This window comes from Indicator indicator, chromosome 15 (assembly GCF_027791375.1).
Source record: "Indicator indicator isolate 239-I01 chromosome 15, UM_Iind_1.1, whole genome shotgun sequence".
NCBI classification, from domain to species: domain Eukaryota; kingdom Metazoa; phylum Chordata; class Aves; order Piciformes; family Indicatoridae; genus Indicator; species Indicator indicator.
Window position 1 is genome coordinate 10459840 of NC_072024.1, and position 18209 is coordinate 10478048.

General features: G+C 37.3%; 1 protein-coding gene across 1 annotated transcript in view; it reads left to right on the forward strand.

The window, feature by feature from the left end:
- The window catches only part of CFAP20DC (CFAP20 domain containing), a 72576-nt gene extending 54758 nt beyond the window's left edge, over positions 1–17818 (forward strand). The window contains exons 14-16 of the mRNA XM_054387469.1: positions 1434–1495; positions 13535–13626; positions 17709–17818. Coding sequence (XP_054243444.1) covers positions 1434–1495; positions 13535–13626; positions 17709–17818 — 264 coding nt within the window. The remainder of the gene's footprint in view (positions 1–1433; positions 1496–13534; positions 13627–17708) is intronic.
- Positions 17819–18209: the final 391 nt, after the last annotated feature.

Below are 18209 nucleotides of genomic sequence, written 5' to 3' on the forward strand. Positions count from 1 at the left end.
TTGAAAGGGTACTTGCAGGTTCATATCTAATTTGTGGAAGGTCTTCTGGCCTCCTTTGTGATGCTTCAGAAAAGAAAGCTACTTAACACAAAAATGATCTGGCAGAGCTGAAGCCTGACAGACAAGAGGAGTGATATTTAAACCCAGAATTATTCCAGCTGAGAGCTCAGTTTGACAATCCCTGGAGGGATCTGCTCATATCAAGTCAAATTGCAAAACTGAGGCAGACTATCCTTTACTATGAAATAAAACTAAAAATTATTTAGACAGATATTCTGGTTCATAGACTGACTAATTCACTTTCTGCCTCATCCTCAGTCTTCCACTAACCATCATTTGGGAATTGCACTATTCACCATCAGGCAGTGACTCATATTTGGCAGTAATTAGGATGTCATTCATCCTGAACATATATTTTACATCCTTTCTCACTTCCTGGAACTATGAGAACATACTCATTTTCATACTGATTTCTGTTAAAAAAGAGCAATTGCTTGCTTTGTTTAGCATTTCTTTTTAGCATTTCAACTACTAAATTGTACAAGTATTGTTAAGGCATGCTTGTGTTTTCACTTCTTTTGCATTTGCTTCGGTGATTTGTTTAGAGCTGCCTTTGAAGTGTGTAATAATGGCAGGGGGGTTCTCTTTCTTCTGGAAGCACTACATATATACTGAGAGAAAATGTATTTCTGAATTCTTGAATTTTTGTGTCAGTTTATGAATGTTGACCTTCCTTGCAAACAACTGGGTTTAACGCCACAAACCAAATGTAATTCGAAACCTTTGGGGCAGGTGGTTACAATGGGTAGGTAAGATTTGAAGACTGTGGAAAATTACCATCTTTTGTATGAATATTCACACAGTACACCATTAGCTATTCGTGAACAGCTTAATCCAAGTGGTAGATCAACAGTAGCATGGAAAATCACAGGTGCTTCAGCAAACTGCATTTGGGGCTGCTAAGATTACTGTTACTGGTGCTTCTGAGGAGAGACAAACCATGCCTGCTAGCCCGATTAGCTCTGGCTCAGTGTTGTCCAATATTGTGAAAGGTTGGTCATGCTCAGATCCTACTGAATTCCTGCACCATGTTTCTTGTACATGCACAGCCCAGACTTCTATATCAGACAAGACTCTGCTGCCCTTCCTGACTGTTCTGACGCTCTCACAGGCAGCAGAGAAGTGTCCATGTGGTCAACTCCCTAATTCATATGCATTTCCATCCAGACAAAAATCACTTGCTAGGTTGTACTTTTACACAGTTAGGCTATAAATATCCATTCACAGGTAAGAAGAAAAAAAAAAAAAAGTAAAATTCTAATACCAGAAGCTGCAAATGTGTATGCTCATAGAAGATCTCTTGCATACCTCTAAACATTCTGAAAGAATATTTGCAAAATTTTTTTCTCACCATTATTTTTTGTTTTCCATAGGCTGTCAGTCAGGAGCATCACTATCAGAAAGAAAGGAGCTCAATCTCTCTTTCCAGCCCACGGTAAGATTCCATTAATAGTAAGGATTCAGTTAGAGTGTTCTGAATATTAAAGGTGACGTTGTTTGATTTAATCTTAAATCCCTTTTCAATTGCAACCTCCTCTCAGAGGGCTTTGCTGTGGCTCATTTTAGTCATTGTCTGCAGTGTGTCTACATTGTCCTGGGATGCAGAACTGAATTCTGCATGTTTTGGATGTACCATTTTGTATTTAAAGTGATGGACATAAGCCTTGCTCCTACGTCTGCATGATTGAGCAAAACTTCCTCATCTGACACATGCACACTCTCACCTGTTTCTTTCTCCTTCTCTCCCTCTCTGCTTTGAAGGCTTAGAATTAGAATTCTATACATGACTGTAGGTGTCAGGGAATCCATTTGTTACAAAACATTTTAATGTTTCTTATATAGACAGATTTTTTTTTCAATAGCTAGCCCAGTAAGGAGTGGGTGTTACAGCACTGCAGTAGTTCAAAGGGATCCTGTCTCCACTATATTTTGACTGTCAGGTTTTTGGCTTGATCTGTTTTGTTTGGAATCAGCAAAAAAATCCCTGTGACTTTAATATAAGGTGAGATGAAGACAAAGGGAGAGGCTAGGGAGAAATAATCAAACTGAGGCAATCAAAATTGTTTCAGAACTGCCTTGCAACTGTGAAACCCTGACATCACTGTCAATTTTTTAACAGCCTGAACAAGACATGTACTTATTTCAAAAAGTAGTCTTATTTCACTTTCACTTAGTGTGGATTTTGCTTGTCCAAGTTTTAACTGGACAATGTATGTGTGTTGAGAGGGATAGGAAGAGAGAACATTTCAGATACTTCTTTATCTTTAATCAACAGTCTGAAATGTTTTATGTTAGCACGCTGCTGGTCAGTTGTGCAGGATAATATGCATTTCTCCTCACACAGGTGTTTTCAGTGTGCTGTCTCACTTGCCATCCACATTTTTATGGATTTAAAAATTTCTTGTTAGAATCCATACAGTGTACAGTATGAAACTTGCTGTGCAAGTTCACTCAGGTCAATCAGTTGTTGCAACATGCAGCCATGTTTCCTAGTTCACACAATGTATTACTGGACTTAAAGTATAATCCTATATTCCTCTTCCCTTTCATATGTAATTAAAGTGGTCTAGAAAACCTCTCTGCCTTGGGTGCTGGTTATCAAAGGAGCTATCTATTGTTATGATTTTTTACAATGGATGATGATTTGATATGATTTTTTTGAGGAAGAAGTTCTTCCCCATGAGAGTGGTGAGAGCCTGGAATGGGTTGTCCAGGGAGGTGGTTGGGGCCCCATCCCTGGAGGTGTTTAAGGCCAGGCTGGATGAGGCTCTGGCCAGCCTGATCTAGTGTGAGGTGTCCCTGCCCATGGCAGGGGGTTGGAACTAGATGATGCTTGTGGTCCCTTCTAACCCTGACTGATTCTATAATTCTATGATTCTATGAAGTAGATGGAGACACTTAGCTGTAGTCCTCAGAGTTAAGATATCAGGTACCTTGTGAATGACACTTCAGATTCTTTATTCCAGAATTTATTTCATAGTTCTAGTGGCATTGGATTTGCCTATATTTTAGTGCAAGCCACATTCTTTGTCTTCTTTTTCCCCATACATTGGTGAAGTCAGATTTTATTAAGTTGTTGTTATGCATGTGCTAACACATTTTGGCTCTTTATACACTTTATGTACTGAAACCCAGAAAAAAACATTATCTGTAAAAATAAATAATTTCATCATATCAAGTTATTATGATCAACAATGAAGACTTGTATTTCAATAGAATTTAAAACAAAATAGTATAGATTATGACAGTTCTTATGCTGTTTTAATCCAGTACACACAGTAGGCTTAAACTTCTCTAGAAATCATTTTTGAGAAATGCATGTGAAGTATTTGTAAAATACCTGACTTGCAAGTGCCTCATAAATTCAGTAGCCCTTGTGAAATGCCAGAAAAGCATTATTGGGCTGTAAATACAGAAGATGACAAAATTATGAGGTCATATTGCATCATGATATAAAAAACTGGAGATGATGTGACTTGAATACCATTATTCACATCATTACCTTTCATTTGTAGTGGAAGCCACTGCAATGTTTTTCACAGTTACCTAAGTGAGAGGGAGATAAAATTAATAGTAATTCTATAACTTCACTCCTAAACCTTTTTGAAGGCCAATTGTAACAATTAAAGTAATGTATGAGCAACTGGAAACTGTCTTAATTCTGGTGAGCCTACTGTAGCTATGTAGGGAAACACAGAATATTCGAAAAATTGGTGTTTTCTGTGTAGATGAGGGGGTATAAATGTCATGTGCATCACACAACTGTGTTCATGCCATAGTGAAACAACAAATGGTTTGTTGTAAAGAATGATAAAGAATTTGACAGGTCTCTGCTAACTTTAAGAAGTATAGTAGTGATATTTTCTGGGAAATTAAAAGAGAGCAATGTGGAAGCTATTGTCCAGTAAATGTTTCTTCTGTCCATAATAAGATAAAAGAACAAGCCAGGAAAGAAAGCACCTGTGAAGCTAATGGAAATGCAGTCAATAAAAACACCCAGCTAGCCTCATTTTCCATTGGTTCCACTGGGTAAAGGTCATAAGTCTGCCAAGAATATTGCTACTGCAATACAAATCACCTCCACATCATGCCACTTTGCAAGGCGTAGAACCAGGTAATGAAAGGAGACAGGCTGACTGCAGAGGCTACAGAGCCAGATGAGCAAGGTGGCGTGCAGTGTGTCAAGCCTTAGCTATGCACTTCCCATTGACTGATGTGCTGGATGGTCCAAGCTGAGCTTGAGAATTGCTTTCTTCTCTCCAAGCAGGGAGCTGTAGCTATTTATGTTACTTCTTCCTCCAGTGCAGGGACTGGAAATTGCGATGTGCCCTGCATCTCCTTAGCAAACATTTGTCCTCTAAAATGTTTGTGTGTCATAGAAGGGTTGGAATTTTCACTGAAGGAAATACTGAAAGAAAGTAAATATTCTAGAGGAATTTTAGCCATACTGAACTGCAAAATATGGAGCTGTTCTCTGCAAAAGATCTCTTCAGCCTAATTTTATTTCTACAAATTCTGGTATGGGAAATTTCTACAAATGCTGGTATGGGAAGATGTGCATATGCATCAATGTACATGCACCCTATCCATTCAGCCTTATGTGCTGGAGTTCACCCCACCTTATGGATGATCACAACCCAATGTGGGCACAGGAGGAGAGTGTTAAGCCTCCTTTCTCATGCTGAGAGTCCTATTTGTAGCTGATGATGTAGATTGTTAGCCCAGAAGTTCCAGCAAGAATCTGAACAAGCAATGTCATTATATCAGGCTCCCATCTCTCCAGTGTCTTGTTCTTCTCCATGACCCTCTGGCCTGCATAGATGGAATTTATTGTCTCCATAGGTTTTGCTTTTGAAAAGTGAATGTTACAGTTGCTCTGAAGGGATTCAGTACCATCCTCAAGCCAATCCGGTAGCTAACTTGTAAAGTGAGATAGATTTATTTATCTCCACTGTGCATGCAAGTTAGTTGCATTTTCAGTGAGATTTTATTATGTTTAAATTAGATTTTATCAATGGGTCCGTTGTGCCTAAAAAAGAAACCTCTTAAAACTAAAGACTATATGAGGTCCCCAAAGTTTTAAGAAAATCCAATGATATTATGATGTATTTATTAACATTACTAAGTGGAAATTGGTTGCAACTGTGGCCAAAATTTTGTCTAGATTTATGTTTTATCTGTACAAAGTGTCACCACTGTACTATAATTGGCTGATAAAAGGCCGTGGTCTTTGACAAATGATTAACAGTCACTAACCTCGCTTCCAATGAGCTTGGTATGGGCTGACTAAAGCAAGCTGTCTTGCCATTGTAACCTGCATGTGTTGCATTAGACCGATCAGGATGTAATCATTCTTTCCTCTACAATCAAAAAACCCCCAAAACACTCAAACTAAACAAACAAACAAAAACCTACCACAAAAAAGCTAATAATATTTTCTTCTCTTTTTTGGTAAAGGTATCTCTCCAATTCTGATAAATGTTACAGGTCTGAGATATCATGAAATAAATGTTTCAATTATGTGGAGATTCATGTGTTTGAGTGTTTGAGGAGGATAATAACTATGAACTTTTCAGAAAAAGTTGTAGGTTTTACCTAAGGAAAAACACATAGAACCTATATCCTTAATTGCTACTTTATCAAACAATGTAGTTCTCTTATATTATGTAATTATATTATTAGTTCAGATAATGAATCATGCATTGGATAAACATATTCCTTTTACTAAATACACATTCAACTTCTTTTCAAACCTGATTATTGATAACATTCTGGTATATTAGTTAAGTATCATGAACATTCTCTCTGTGTGTAACTGACCGTTCTTTTGATATTAGGAAGTAAATTATTTCTTTGTTGCCATTGCCATTACCATGGCACCTGAAATTTGCATGTTGTATCAATTCCAGAACAAAAAGTGCGAAGTCTCAGGTATTAAAAGGATGTTCAGCTTTGAGACTACCACTCAAGTACTCTCATGTATCCCAGATGAAAACTAAGCAGTCCAACAGCTGATGCACATCCTTATACCTTTGAGAGCTTTGGCAAGATTAAACTCGCCTACAGAATGGTGCAGTAGGATTGTAGCCGTAGCAGTTCTTAGCACTCACCAGAACTCCCAACATGCCTACTGTGAAATTTAGAAACAGTAAGTCTGACTCCCATATTTCCAAGCAAAGGCTTAAAGAGCAGAATAACTTAAAGAATCACATTTAGAGATTGAGTATTGCAAACAAAGAAGCATATGTTTGATGCATTGTAAGATCAAGTCGTACAACTCCATTACTTCTGCAAGACTGACAGTGCTACATTATGAAGTATTGCACAAAATTACACAACAGTTGTCAAAATAAGTGAACAAGAGCCATGTATCACAAAATGTACTTTATCATTGTACTTGTTCAGTTACTTTACTCATCCACAAAATAGAGTAATTTGCAGTAGGTCTTTCAGTCGTTAATCTGAATTAGTGAAGTTCTGCTGCATTTGTCAGGCTATAATATGCATGAAAAAGAACATGACAAAAGAAGCAAATGGCACAGGAATCATCTTATTGAAAAGGTTGCATTTTTTAATCGTGGTGGTAAAAGGCTTAGCTACAGAAAGCTTGTTTAGAACCAAGTGGCTAATATGTAAAAGCTTGCTAAAATATTTTTTTTTTAATGGCTTTCCCTTCTGTGGGAACATGAGAATGTGACAGCATATACACTAAGGGTTTGAATATAAACCCTGGCAAATGCATTCCAACATACTGTTGCATCTCTGCTAATGTAAGTTAGTTTATATCTTCTTTTTTTTTTTTTTCCTGAGAGAGTTTTTTTTTTTATTACACTCCTTTTCTGAATATTCCTGGGCCATTCAAACAGAGCTCTTTGACCATGCTTGTATGTACAGGTGGAGAATAGACAGTAAAATATTTTACATGCCTCTATGATTTCTTAGATTGAAAGGAAGAGATGAGTGTTCTCTTGTAACTCCAGGATTCTTTGTTCATGGAGTGTTGGAATCTGTCCTTCAGTACTCAGCTGAACTCTTGCTATGGACCTTTGCCAGTGTTTCTCCAGGGTATCTCTAGTGTCTGTGGATGACAAGAAACTTCAGTTCCAAGCCAACTTCTAAGATTTGAGTCCAACTTCTGACAGAGTTGGATCTCTGTCATCTCAGAGTCTTAGGATTTTAGGGTAGTTGACAGAACAGGCAAGCTTCCAGATAGGTCTGTACCAATTGTGTTGTTCCTGTTTCTGGAGAGGGAAAGCTGGCTACCACTAACCAGCTTCCCTTCTATGGAAATATGTTATTCCTCCATTCTCCTTCTGAACTGGAATCTTATTTAAATGCAGACAATTCAGGCTCCTTGCCTGATATTGCATATGCATACACCATTTTCTAAAGAGCAAAACTGTCTGGGTTTCCAAGAGCTCGAATGCCCACCCCTCCCTGCCATTCCAGTATCATTTGTGCAAGAATGTTGGGTTTGATTCCTTTATGTAATTTTACATCAGCTGTTGATAAAACTTGATGTTTTTGAAAAATGCAAGTGAGATAGCATACTGCTCACTTTATGGTAATGATTAAGTTTTCAGCTTCGTGCTGTACCATTTATTGCATTAATATACTAAAAGGTCAAGAGTTTTCTTGTGTACATTTTTTCTTTTTAGCTTTCTGAAAAAGAAAGGTAGTTTTCACAGATTAAGAACGTTCAACAGCATCACCTTTAGCAGGTCTGATATTAAATTTAGTGCTCTGTTGAGTCTTGCCTCCCCATTGATTTTTAAAAACCATCTGTCTCCACATCATCCATTAAAAATTAAATGGGATGCAGTCTACATTCAGGATGCACAGAACAGTAAGATGCCAGTGATGGCTGGCTGTGGAGAAAGGGAATTACTTTAACTGCAACAAGACTCATTAAGTACTAGAGTCAGGTGTTTCCTGAACTGGTGGAATATAAAAATTAAATTTTTTAAATGAATGATTTATCTAATTGTTAAAAATATGTTAAAAAGGAAGCACACCTTACTTAACAGACACTTCATTACATGTGGAAATCCATTTAATACACTGATCAATAAGCATCTGATGTAGCTATTAGAATTTATTTAGTTAAGATTAGATTAACATGAAGGAATTTTAACACACAGTTGCAAATTTTGTACTTCCAGTTTATACAGCTGATTTTCTGAACACATCAGAACTAGCAAAGAAGAAAAGGCTAGAATTGTACTTAGATGATAAAATGCTGGTTTTCTCAACCAGTGTCATTTCTATGGCTAGTGATTATTGAGATTATATCCTAGTGTGCTGGTTTGGGGCCAGACAGATCGTCTCTTGCCCCGAAAGGGACAAAAGAATGAGACTCACACAAACGGATTGGAGAGTGATGGAAAGTTTAAATGGAAAAAGCAATTGGTGAAGCTACAGAGAACTACAAACCACAAAGCATAGTGACAAAGAGTATCCCAAAGCGTACAGAACCCCTCACAGAATTCCCAAAGGCTTCCCAATCCTTCCCTTCTTCCCACCTGAGGGTAAACCCAACCCCCCCCCAGGGCTCTTTCTTCCCCCTCCCGCTGCTAGGCAAGTCTCAGGCTGGCCAGGTCTGAGACTACCCCCCCCCTCCATTCTCCTCCTGGCATTAGGTCTAGACAGGCCTAAGAGGCCTTGAGGATACTCCCCCGGCATTACCCGATAAGAGAGGACATCTCCCATGGGAGCAGAGAGGGAAGAAAGAGGAAGAGAATGACTTTGCAGATGGCCTTATAGGGTGCAGGATTTATGGGTAGAAATACGTCGTTTCCTGTGTCCACCCCTGTGGGTGGGCACCCAGGACACCAGAGGTGTATCTCATGCGGCAGTGGCAGGGGGGACCCAGCCTAAACTGCCACACCTAGCCAGCAAGGTAACATGGTGATGAACCAGAGGTTTAGTCTTTAAGTAAATTCCAATGTTACTGTCATTTAACAGAAGCTGTGATAGAAGTTTCATGTATTTAACTACAAAACATTGACTTCATAGAACAATATATTAACTACTAACCTGTCAAACCTCCAAATTCAGGTCATTCATATTTTTAGACCCATGTACATGACTGTGTATGCTTTTAATAATCTGCACAAATTTCTCATTGGAACTTTGATAATGAAGGAAAAATGGGATAGCATTAACAGGTCAAACTTTAATCTAATACCAGTCAGCATGATTATACTGTACACACTTGTAATAGCACCTTACAGTATCTGAGTATCTTGGATAAGTAGAATTCACACTTCTTCTGCTATTCTTGACTATTACCTAAGCCACTACATTTACAGATTTAAGGCTTTGAGAGCAGGTTCAAGTCTTCCATGCATTTGTTCTTTTTACAATCTCTTTTTTTAGTTACTAATTTAAAAAAAAAAGTTGAATCATTTACCTTGCAAGGAGGTCTCTCTACCTCCATTAGAAGTATGGTATTTGGCAGGCTGGACTTGCTGAAGTGGTTTGGAGGAAGGAAAAAAGGCATTCTGCAAATATGGTTGTGATTTTCTAAATCGTAGTGCTAGCAGAAAAAGAAAGTTCCAGTAGGGCATACAGTAAATGAAGATATTATGTATTAGGATGGAATGAATCTGTCACTTTGACGGATTGTGAGGCAAAGAACATATTAACAGATTACTCATAGTCAGAATGCAGCTCACTGTGAAAAATGTGCAGGAAATGATAAGTGTTGGTTTGTGCTGATTTAATGATATTTTGGAACTACAATAACACTCCAGGAGAATAATGCAATGTAGCTCATGGCTTGCATTTTTTTAAATCATCAATGTATTGCCAGATTGCCCTGAAATACTTTTTAAAATAGAGCTTTCAATCCATGCAAAGTCATGTATATTTATGTTATTTTCCAATGTTTTTATTAAAATCTGGTCTCAAAAATTCTTCATTTGTATGTAGCAGATTGCACTGTATCTTTTTCAGAGAATATATCTTCTTCTTCTTCTGTATAGGCACTCAGTTTTCCATTTTAAAGATACTGGGTTTCACCTGGAGCTGAGTAGCACTAAACAGTTATTGATGTATAAATTAGCATTGAATATTTCTTGGTCTATGGCATATTTATGGAAAATCCTTAAGAGTGTTCAAAAATAAAAGTTGTTTAAAGCATTTGAAGTACTGAAGACAGATAACTTCACCATTATTACAGACATTCATAGTGGCAGGACCTGAAACAATTTCAAAATGTTTTCAATTAGTAAGATTGTGTTTTGTACCTACCACAAACAAATATTATTGTTAATAGCCTACCTAAGTTCTTGCCTCACTACTGAAACTATTATTGAAGTGTTTCTTTCTATGGAAATATTTCTATTTAAAAACAAAACAACACTTCCACTATGCATACATCATGAATATATTACAAAGCACAACCCAAACACAGGGGTTGGTGTACAACTCTAGGTGTGGAGGTAATCTGACACAAGTTAAGGAAGTTACACAAAGTTCAGCAAATCTGTAAATAACTGAAAATTCAGATCTGCTAATCTAGAGGAAGCTAACAAATAAGGTATGCTCCAAACCAGATGTAGCAGGGAATAGGTCAGGGGTCTTACAAAGCTAAGTGACTGCTTCAGCAGTCTTCCTGGCAGATATATTCTAGTTCTTCTCTGGATTTCAGACATGACTGTCTTTTAGAAAAGCTGCAGTGAATTTGGAAGAAGGGGTAGCTTAGGAAGCAGAGATTAGTGCTAGTAGTTCTTCCTTGCCTTCTCTAAAGTTGCCACAATTTCTCCAAGAGCTTGCCTTTGCTGACATTGTGTTACAGTAGAGAATCTGGTCAGTGATAATGCTTCATAGCCTCTGATCGCATCCTGTGAGCATGGTCAGATCCTAGTGTTAGGCTCATGTTGGCTGATTCTGAAGCAGCACACACCACACATGACAGTGGCAAAAATGGAAAATACATCCTGCCATGCCACTGGGTATCACAGCATGCATTTAACTGTTATTCTTAAAAGCTTTTGAAGCTTTGATGTAAACAGAGTGCTTGGCTGTACTCGGGGAATGCAGATATGGTGAGTAATGATAGAGGGAGCTGAAAACAAAATATCCAGGCAAGCTTATTGCTGTGTGGATTGTTTGCAACAGTTCTCACTGGCATTGGCTGAATAGCAGAAGAGAAGGATTGGTTGTAAAGTTGGCCACAGATGTGAAAATACTATGATGGTGTAAAAAAACTTCTAAGTATTTTTACATATTGAAATGATGGAAAATTCAGTATCTCTTGCTTAAAATCTGCTATGCTACTTGCTGGATTTCTACACCAGTAGTTCTGTTTGCTGAGGCATAAAATTAGTTTTTTCCATTTTTACTGGAAGCAGATAGGTAGTTGTCCCCTGATTCAACCCAGATTATGTGTACATGCCAACAGGAGATGACATGGAATCAGTAACAAGTCCAGAAATAGAAGAAAAACTAACAAAACAAAACAAAAAAGCAATTGATACATTTTAGCAATGTAAGACATGACTGAGCCTTGCCAGATTTCTTTGTCAAAAGCAAATCTTACATGAGATCATCAGGGTTTTTCAGAAAGTAGAAGTATCTATCCCATTTGCTTGGTGTTGGACAGCTGACTTGGGACAATTACAGTCTGGCAATGTAAAGAAATCTGTCAAGCTTTCAAAAATTCATCCCTTCTAGACAAAGCCATGGATGTTGAAGTTAGCTCTACAACTCTGGCTACCTCCCTAGCCTCTAGCACAATGATTTTTTTGTTGTTGTTGTTTGTTTGTTGTTGTTTGTTTTTTTTTCCCAGCTGTTGGACAGACAATAGCCGTGGTCAGACATAAGTTGAATCAACCCTAAACCAAGTTGAATTTACTCTGTCGAACTCCACTGTTCCCATCAGCATGAAGCAAACAAGGGAATTTAAAGACCCCTTTTCCCATCCATTCCTCTTAACCTTGCAGTGAAATAAAGTGGTCCAAAAGGATGGATCTGGATCTGTCAAAGGAGGTCCCTCAAATTCTGTGTTCAATTATTTAGTCTAGTTAATGATTATATGGAAGCTTTAATGCTCTTTACTGTTGAAGAGGAGAGATGGAACTTAAGGAAACATCAGCTATGCACATTGTACATAGATTAATTGAAAAGAATTGCAAAACATGGTCACCTGCACAAGGAGCATCTTCACTTTGTGACTTAGATGTGTTGTTCCAAGGCTGTCTTTCTGATTCATAGTATGAGTGGCTTTTTCAGTGACAAAATCTGCAGTTCAGTTTGCAGTAAAAAGCAGTAACAATAACAGTAAAAACAACTGTTCTGTTTTCCTTTCTTTGAGCTGTAACAATCAAAGACATAAAGTATCATAAAGTTGTGTATGTGAAATGAACATTGAACTTCGCATGAATGTATGATAACATAAAAATCATTTTCAAAAGCTATCACAAAGCAGTGTCCAGGAGAGACATAGATTGCCTGTTAAAGTGAATAGGTGAAGAAGGTCCATACTCCATCCTCTATGATAAAAACTCCATCAGAATTTTTTTCTTTACTGAAGCAAGATAGATGTGTGGCAGCTGCAATGAGTACTCTGTACAGTCTTGCCAGTAGCTAAAGTCATGTTATGCTCAGCTGCAAATACCAATTGCAAACATAAAATGTATTGTGATAATAGAAATGTTACAATTATTCACAATGTATTTACCTAACAATGCTTTTTACCAATATCAGCATTAACATCCTAACTCAATCCAATGTTAGCTTCTCAAAAGCACTAGAAAACTGTTACTATATTACTCTTAGCCTTTATGGGGGGGAGGGAGTGGAAAGTGACATTAAACTGGAAAGATTAAATTATTTAATGCTAATCAGCTGTCCTATAGTTCATGAGCACCAAGCTGTTAGTGGCATCCATTTCATGTCTAAACTCATCTCTTGACTCATCACCCAGCCAGAGTGTGAATGATACACTATTTGCAGCATCACCAGGTTACAAGGGGCTCCAACCAGGGCCAAACCTGTGGTAACCAAACACAGCTCTTGTGATTGCTGTTAAGCCTTTTTCCTTACAGAGGGTAAAGGGGTTTAATCAAATTGATCCCCACAGCCTCTCATCAAATACAGGGTGTTCATCCCAAGTGTTTATTCCTCAGGCTCTCATGAGTCCCATAGGCTTTCAAAGGATAACTGGGGATTATGGCTCACACTTCATGTACACCTTTTGCTGAGAGAGCAATACTAGCTGAAATCTAACTTAAACCACAGATTTTAGTGTAGACAGAACAGGTGAAAAGGCTAAGGATGGAAGGAAGCCTTAACATTTAAGAATTTTATTAACTGCAAAGTTTATCTTTATAATAATAAGATCCATCTTGTCTTGTTTCATCACACTTGACAACCTACTCTTTTGGCTGTTTAAGAGGCAAAAATCATTAAACCAAATAGGAACACAAATGTGCTTTTATGAATGATATTTTGGATTTGTATTTTTCAGGGACAGTCTGAACACGTTGAGTCCCTCTGTCATTTCTGGAAGCCAGCAACTGGAAGAGCACACTGAATCTTCAACAAAACAGAGTACTCCCGGTAGGAATTTATGCACACAATGAAAAGCACCTCAATAGAAAGACATTTCAAAATGCTGGTTTTGTAATGGTGGTGCTGCCTTTTCATAGTTTTCTATACTGCTGCATTTTGATTCCAGATTCACTTATTTATTAGTCTCAGCTCAAGCTAGCAAAGTTTTCCATGCCATATTATTTGCTCTGATAGAAGAATTAACTTATGCAGTTACAGTTTCTGAAAGTTTTGGCTCAATGGGGTTAACTTAAAAAATGCTTTTTGTTTGTTTGTTTGTTTGTTTAAAATGAGGAATTTATGCTATTTGAAATGGCAAACTTGTGAAAGAAAGAACACAAAGACTAAGCATTCTTAGTCAGAAGCACAATGACACTTACATGATACTTCCCTTATGAAGCAAAATGTTAGATTTAGCCTTAAATGAAATCTCAGTGTGATTTCCTGAGTAAAGAGCATCATTACCAGCTGAAGTGTCACAGGGTTTTGTTTATCAATGTTGTTGGCTTAGAGAATGGCAAACAACTTAGCTGGCACTGGAAAGTCAACAACAACAGAATAAAACAAATACCTTGTTTTCTTCAAATGCCCTTTTTCCTTATGGGTTGTCTTAGTAAACAGGGTAGATATCTCCATTTTTCTTCAAGTCTGGGGAATTCAATGTGAACTCTCTTAAATCTGACCTGTGTATTTTGGCTGCCTGGGGGATGAAGATGTCTCAGTGATTCACTGTCTAGAGTAGATTATGTCCCTCAAATTGAGAAATTTTTTTCATAGATGTATATTTGTAATTATTTATAGCAGCAAAATAGAGTTGTGGTGTCAGGAAGGACCTTGCTTTGAAGAACCATGCAATATGCTTTGTTAAGGACCCTAAGTAAGCTAAACAGAACGGGACAGTAATCCTTGACTTTAAGTATGTTGGATATAAATTTGTGATAAGTCTGAGCTTTTTTTGTTAATATTATGAAACCCAAGGCTTGCTGCAGTAAAACTAGAATTTCTGTATATTTAAAAATTGTATTTTAAAAGATAATTTTTTGGGGAAAACCCCAGTAATTCATTGCTTGGAAGTAATTTTTTTTACTCTGTAGTTCCTTCCTTAACATTGGAACCCTCTGTAGTAAATAGGGAAATGTAATGAGAAGTAGTCTTCAACAGTTTCACAAGATGATCAAGAGGGAAATTTAGACTCATAAATATGAGTCTAAATAAATATGATTTTTTCCTTAGTGGTCATTGATATTTGTGATTTATAGACAATTTTTTTCTATCTTCTCATAAGTCATACAATATATTTTCCACAGTAAGTGGCAAAGGCAGGCATAAATTCTCTGGAACTTCATTGTATCTTGTTACTTGTGTAAAGATAGTGCTCTAGGAACCATGGCACTGAATGCTTCTCCTTCTTGGACTACAGCTGTTGATGACAGTCATATGGTAACCCTGCAGTACACAAGTACAGTATAGGTTTGAGCATTGTAGTTCAATGTGCAAGGACTATATCAGAGAAAATGCTAGCAGTATGCTTTTCAGCATCCCTTTTGCTGACAGCTGATCCAGTGCAGCTGACTTATATCAGAGTCAGAATATGAGCTACGTATCTTGAAGTGAGATTTGCTACAAGCCATTTTCTAATGTTAATACCTCAAAAGCAGTTAAAATATATTCCTGTGGAAAGGAAAACTCTTTTAGCTCTCCACACTGTAGAGATTATGTAAACTGTTAAAATAATCCAAATTACAGCACAGTCATTTGTACATGTATTTCAGAAAAGGCTGCTGCATGCCTCCTCCTTTCTTTGTTTTTTGGGTTTAGACATCTTGAGCAAAAGCCTTTCTCCATAAATACAATAGCTTCCCTGGTGTCAGTGGGGCAGCATTGCATTTAACACAGCAGGTATTTAGAGGTACTAACTGTCTTCAGTCTTCCTTCAGCTGAGAACTAAAAAATACTCATCCCCTATAATATCTATCACATACTTCACTTTCCATTTAAAATCAAGTTATTTTCTAGCCTAAAATGTGATTTTAATTTTACAATGATTTAAGAGCAAAAGCTTTGATTCTGCCTTCACCAAATTAAGCTGCAAAGAGGCTTTTTCATGCAATCCTGAGCAGCTTCAACCCCAAAAGTGTGGATAGTGGCAGCATGAACAGCTATGGAAATTTCTTTGAAAGTGAAATTTGACTGTGTACAATTCATTCCTATGCATGGTCAGGTTGCACACAATGTAATATTTGAAAGTAGAAGATGCCTTCTGACACAAGCATTACGTGTTAGTTGAGTCTTGTAGAAGTGTGTCAATTTAATTAGCACTTCTTTTTAAGAAGAAGAAGAACAGAAGTGAGGTTTTCAGATGTTGGGTTATTTTTTCTAATCTGCTACAAACTGAATACTCCATGCTGCCATTGGAAATCTGCTGTAACATTTAGAAATGCCTTCAAATTCCTTTGTGGATATTGTGAGATGCTAAAAGAAAGAAGCCTAACTTCACAAACAAGATACATCTAGAGGACTGGGTTCTCTGCTTGTTCACATGAAAATACATGCAGGGAATTATGGCTGTAAGGCTATAAATCCAGGTAGTCCTGAATGCAATATAATTCTGATTTGGTATGAATTCAAGGCATAGAGGGAAAGAGGTATGCCCCTGATGAGTCTGAAGCATTTCTTATCCTTAAATCAAACCAGGAAGTATATTGAAAGGCCAGTTCCAAGGTAAAGAGGAAAGGAGATTTAAGGTTAGAATCATTTGGACGAGAAGCATCAGCAGGAAAAGGCAAAATAATAAAAGGAAGAATTCAGTGGAAATAACAACATGGTTTCAGGTGAAAATGAAAGGCTGTGTGAAGGAATAAGGCATGAATTCCATTCGCTTGTGTACTATGAGCTGAAGTGTAGAGAGCAACTTTTTGGTTCTATGCTTTCCTTCTGCACTGCATAATGTTCCCCAAGAGCTATCCAAACAAAATATCTCAGTTAACCTCATTTAGCTTACAGGCTTGATGAAGTACCCACAGCAGGGAGGGCAACAATTTACCTTCACCTTTTTACCTTTGATTACAGTAAAAGAACATTTCTTTCTGATGCCATTTGTTAATGCTACTGAATGCTACAGAATTGAAATCTCTTCTGAAATGATAAAGTACAGACTTCTTCTGTATGCATTTACTGCACCAACCTACTTTCTGGCCTCTAGATAATGTAACCTATATATTGTTGTGTGCTCCTGGGCTGTAAATAGCTCCTGAGCGCTGTGAAACTGCTGCTGTTAGCATAACAGGCCATTACTTGCTATGAAGTGTTAGGGCACACAAAGCATTCTGTTTGTATTAGCAGTCTGAGAACCAGATGAACATTTATGATGGAATTCAAGATACAGATTGCTTTCAACTGTGAATTATTTCTTATCAAAAAGCTATAGGTCTTAGCTTTTATGAAAGACAGACAGGTTTAGAAAAGGAGCTACAACATATAATGCTTCTGTAATAAAAGTCTCTGTGGCTTTATCAGTGTATTTTAGGCAAAGGATTCATTCTGTTACCTGAAAGCATTCTTGCACTTCACATAACTTTAGACAACCTGGGTTCAAAATTTTCATTGTCTGAAAGAGTTTGGTATTCTCATATTTTTCTCTGATACTGAAAGCTCTTTTGTAAAGATTTACGTATACTGGACATTTAGGTGAAATGTTGGCTATCAGATGTTCAAATTCTTCCATTTTTCACAGGCCATAAGTACACAGCAACTGTCTGTGTTCCTGATAAAACATTATTAAGAAGGTCATTGAGAAAAATACCACTTAGGAATACTCTGATCCACTGTCAGTAAAGGTACTTCTGGTCAATTGCTCTACTGGACTTCATAAAGTCCTGTTGTTAGCCAAACTGGCTGACATTGTTTCACCTTAGCATTTTTAGCTAAGGTCTTCAGAAATACAGCAAAAATATGAATCTTGTAGGTAATTCAGAAGTCAAAAGATTATACACTTTAAAGAAAAATTCTGTCACAGCTGACAAAAGGGTATTTCCATGTTATTGTCTCGGGGAATAAGTGCAATTTATTCTTACTTTTCCCACTTGACACAGGTGAAGATGACCTCAGTGCTGAAGAAGATGAAGTTTTGACTCTTCTCTATGATCGATCTCTGAACTGTTTTTTTGATCCAAAATCTGGGAAGTACTATGAACTGGCATAGTCGCATATTTTTGTATTCAGAGTAGGGTTATCTTTTAACTCCTTGAAAAGTGTGGCTGAACTGGATAGTTTATATAACTTACAACCTGAATTAAACAATAGTTTTGAAAAAAAATGCATATATTTTGTAAGTAGTGCCTTGTTTTTATAGTTTTATATCAAGTTGTAATGCAATGGAAAATCACATAAAATAAGTTGTTAGGTTTATATTCAATATATTCAATACTCAAAAGTTCTATATGGAAATCAAAGAAGTTGAATCAAGAAGGCTGAGTTAAGAACTGGCTGGAGGGCTGTGCCCCAAGAGTGGTGGTGAATGGTGCCACGTCCAGCTGGCAGCCAGTCACTAGTGGTGTCCCCCAGGGATCAGTGTTGGGTCTGATCCTATTCAA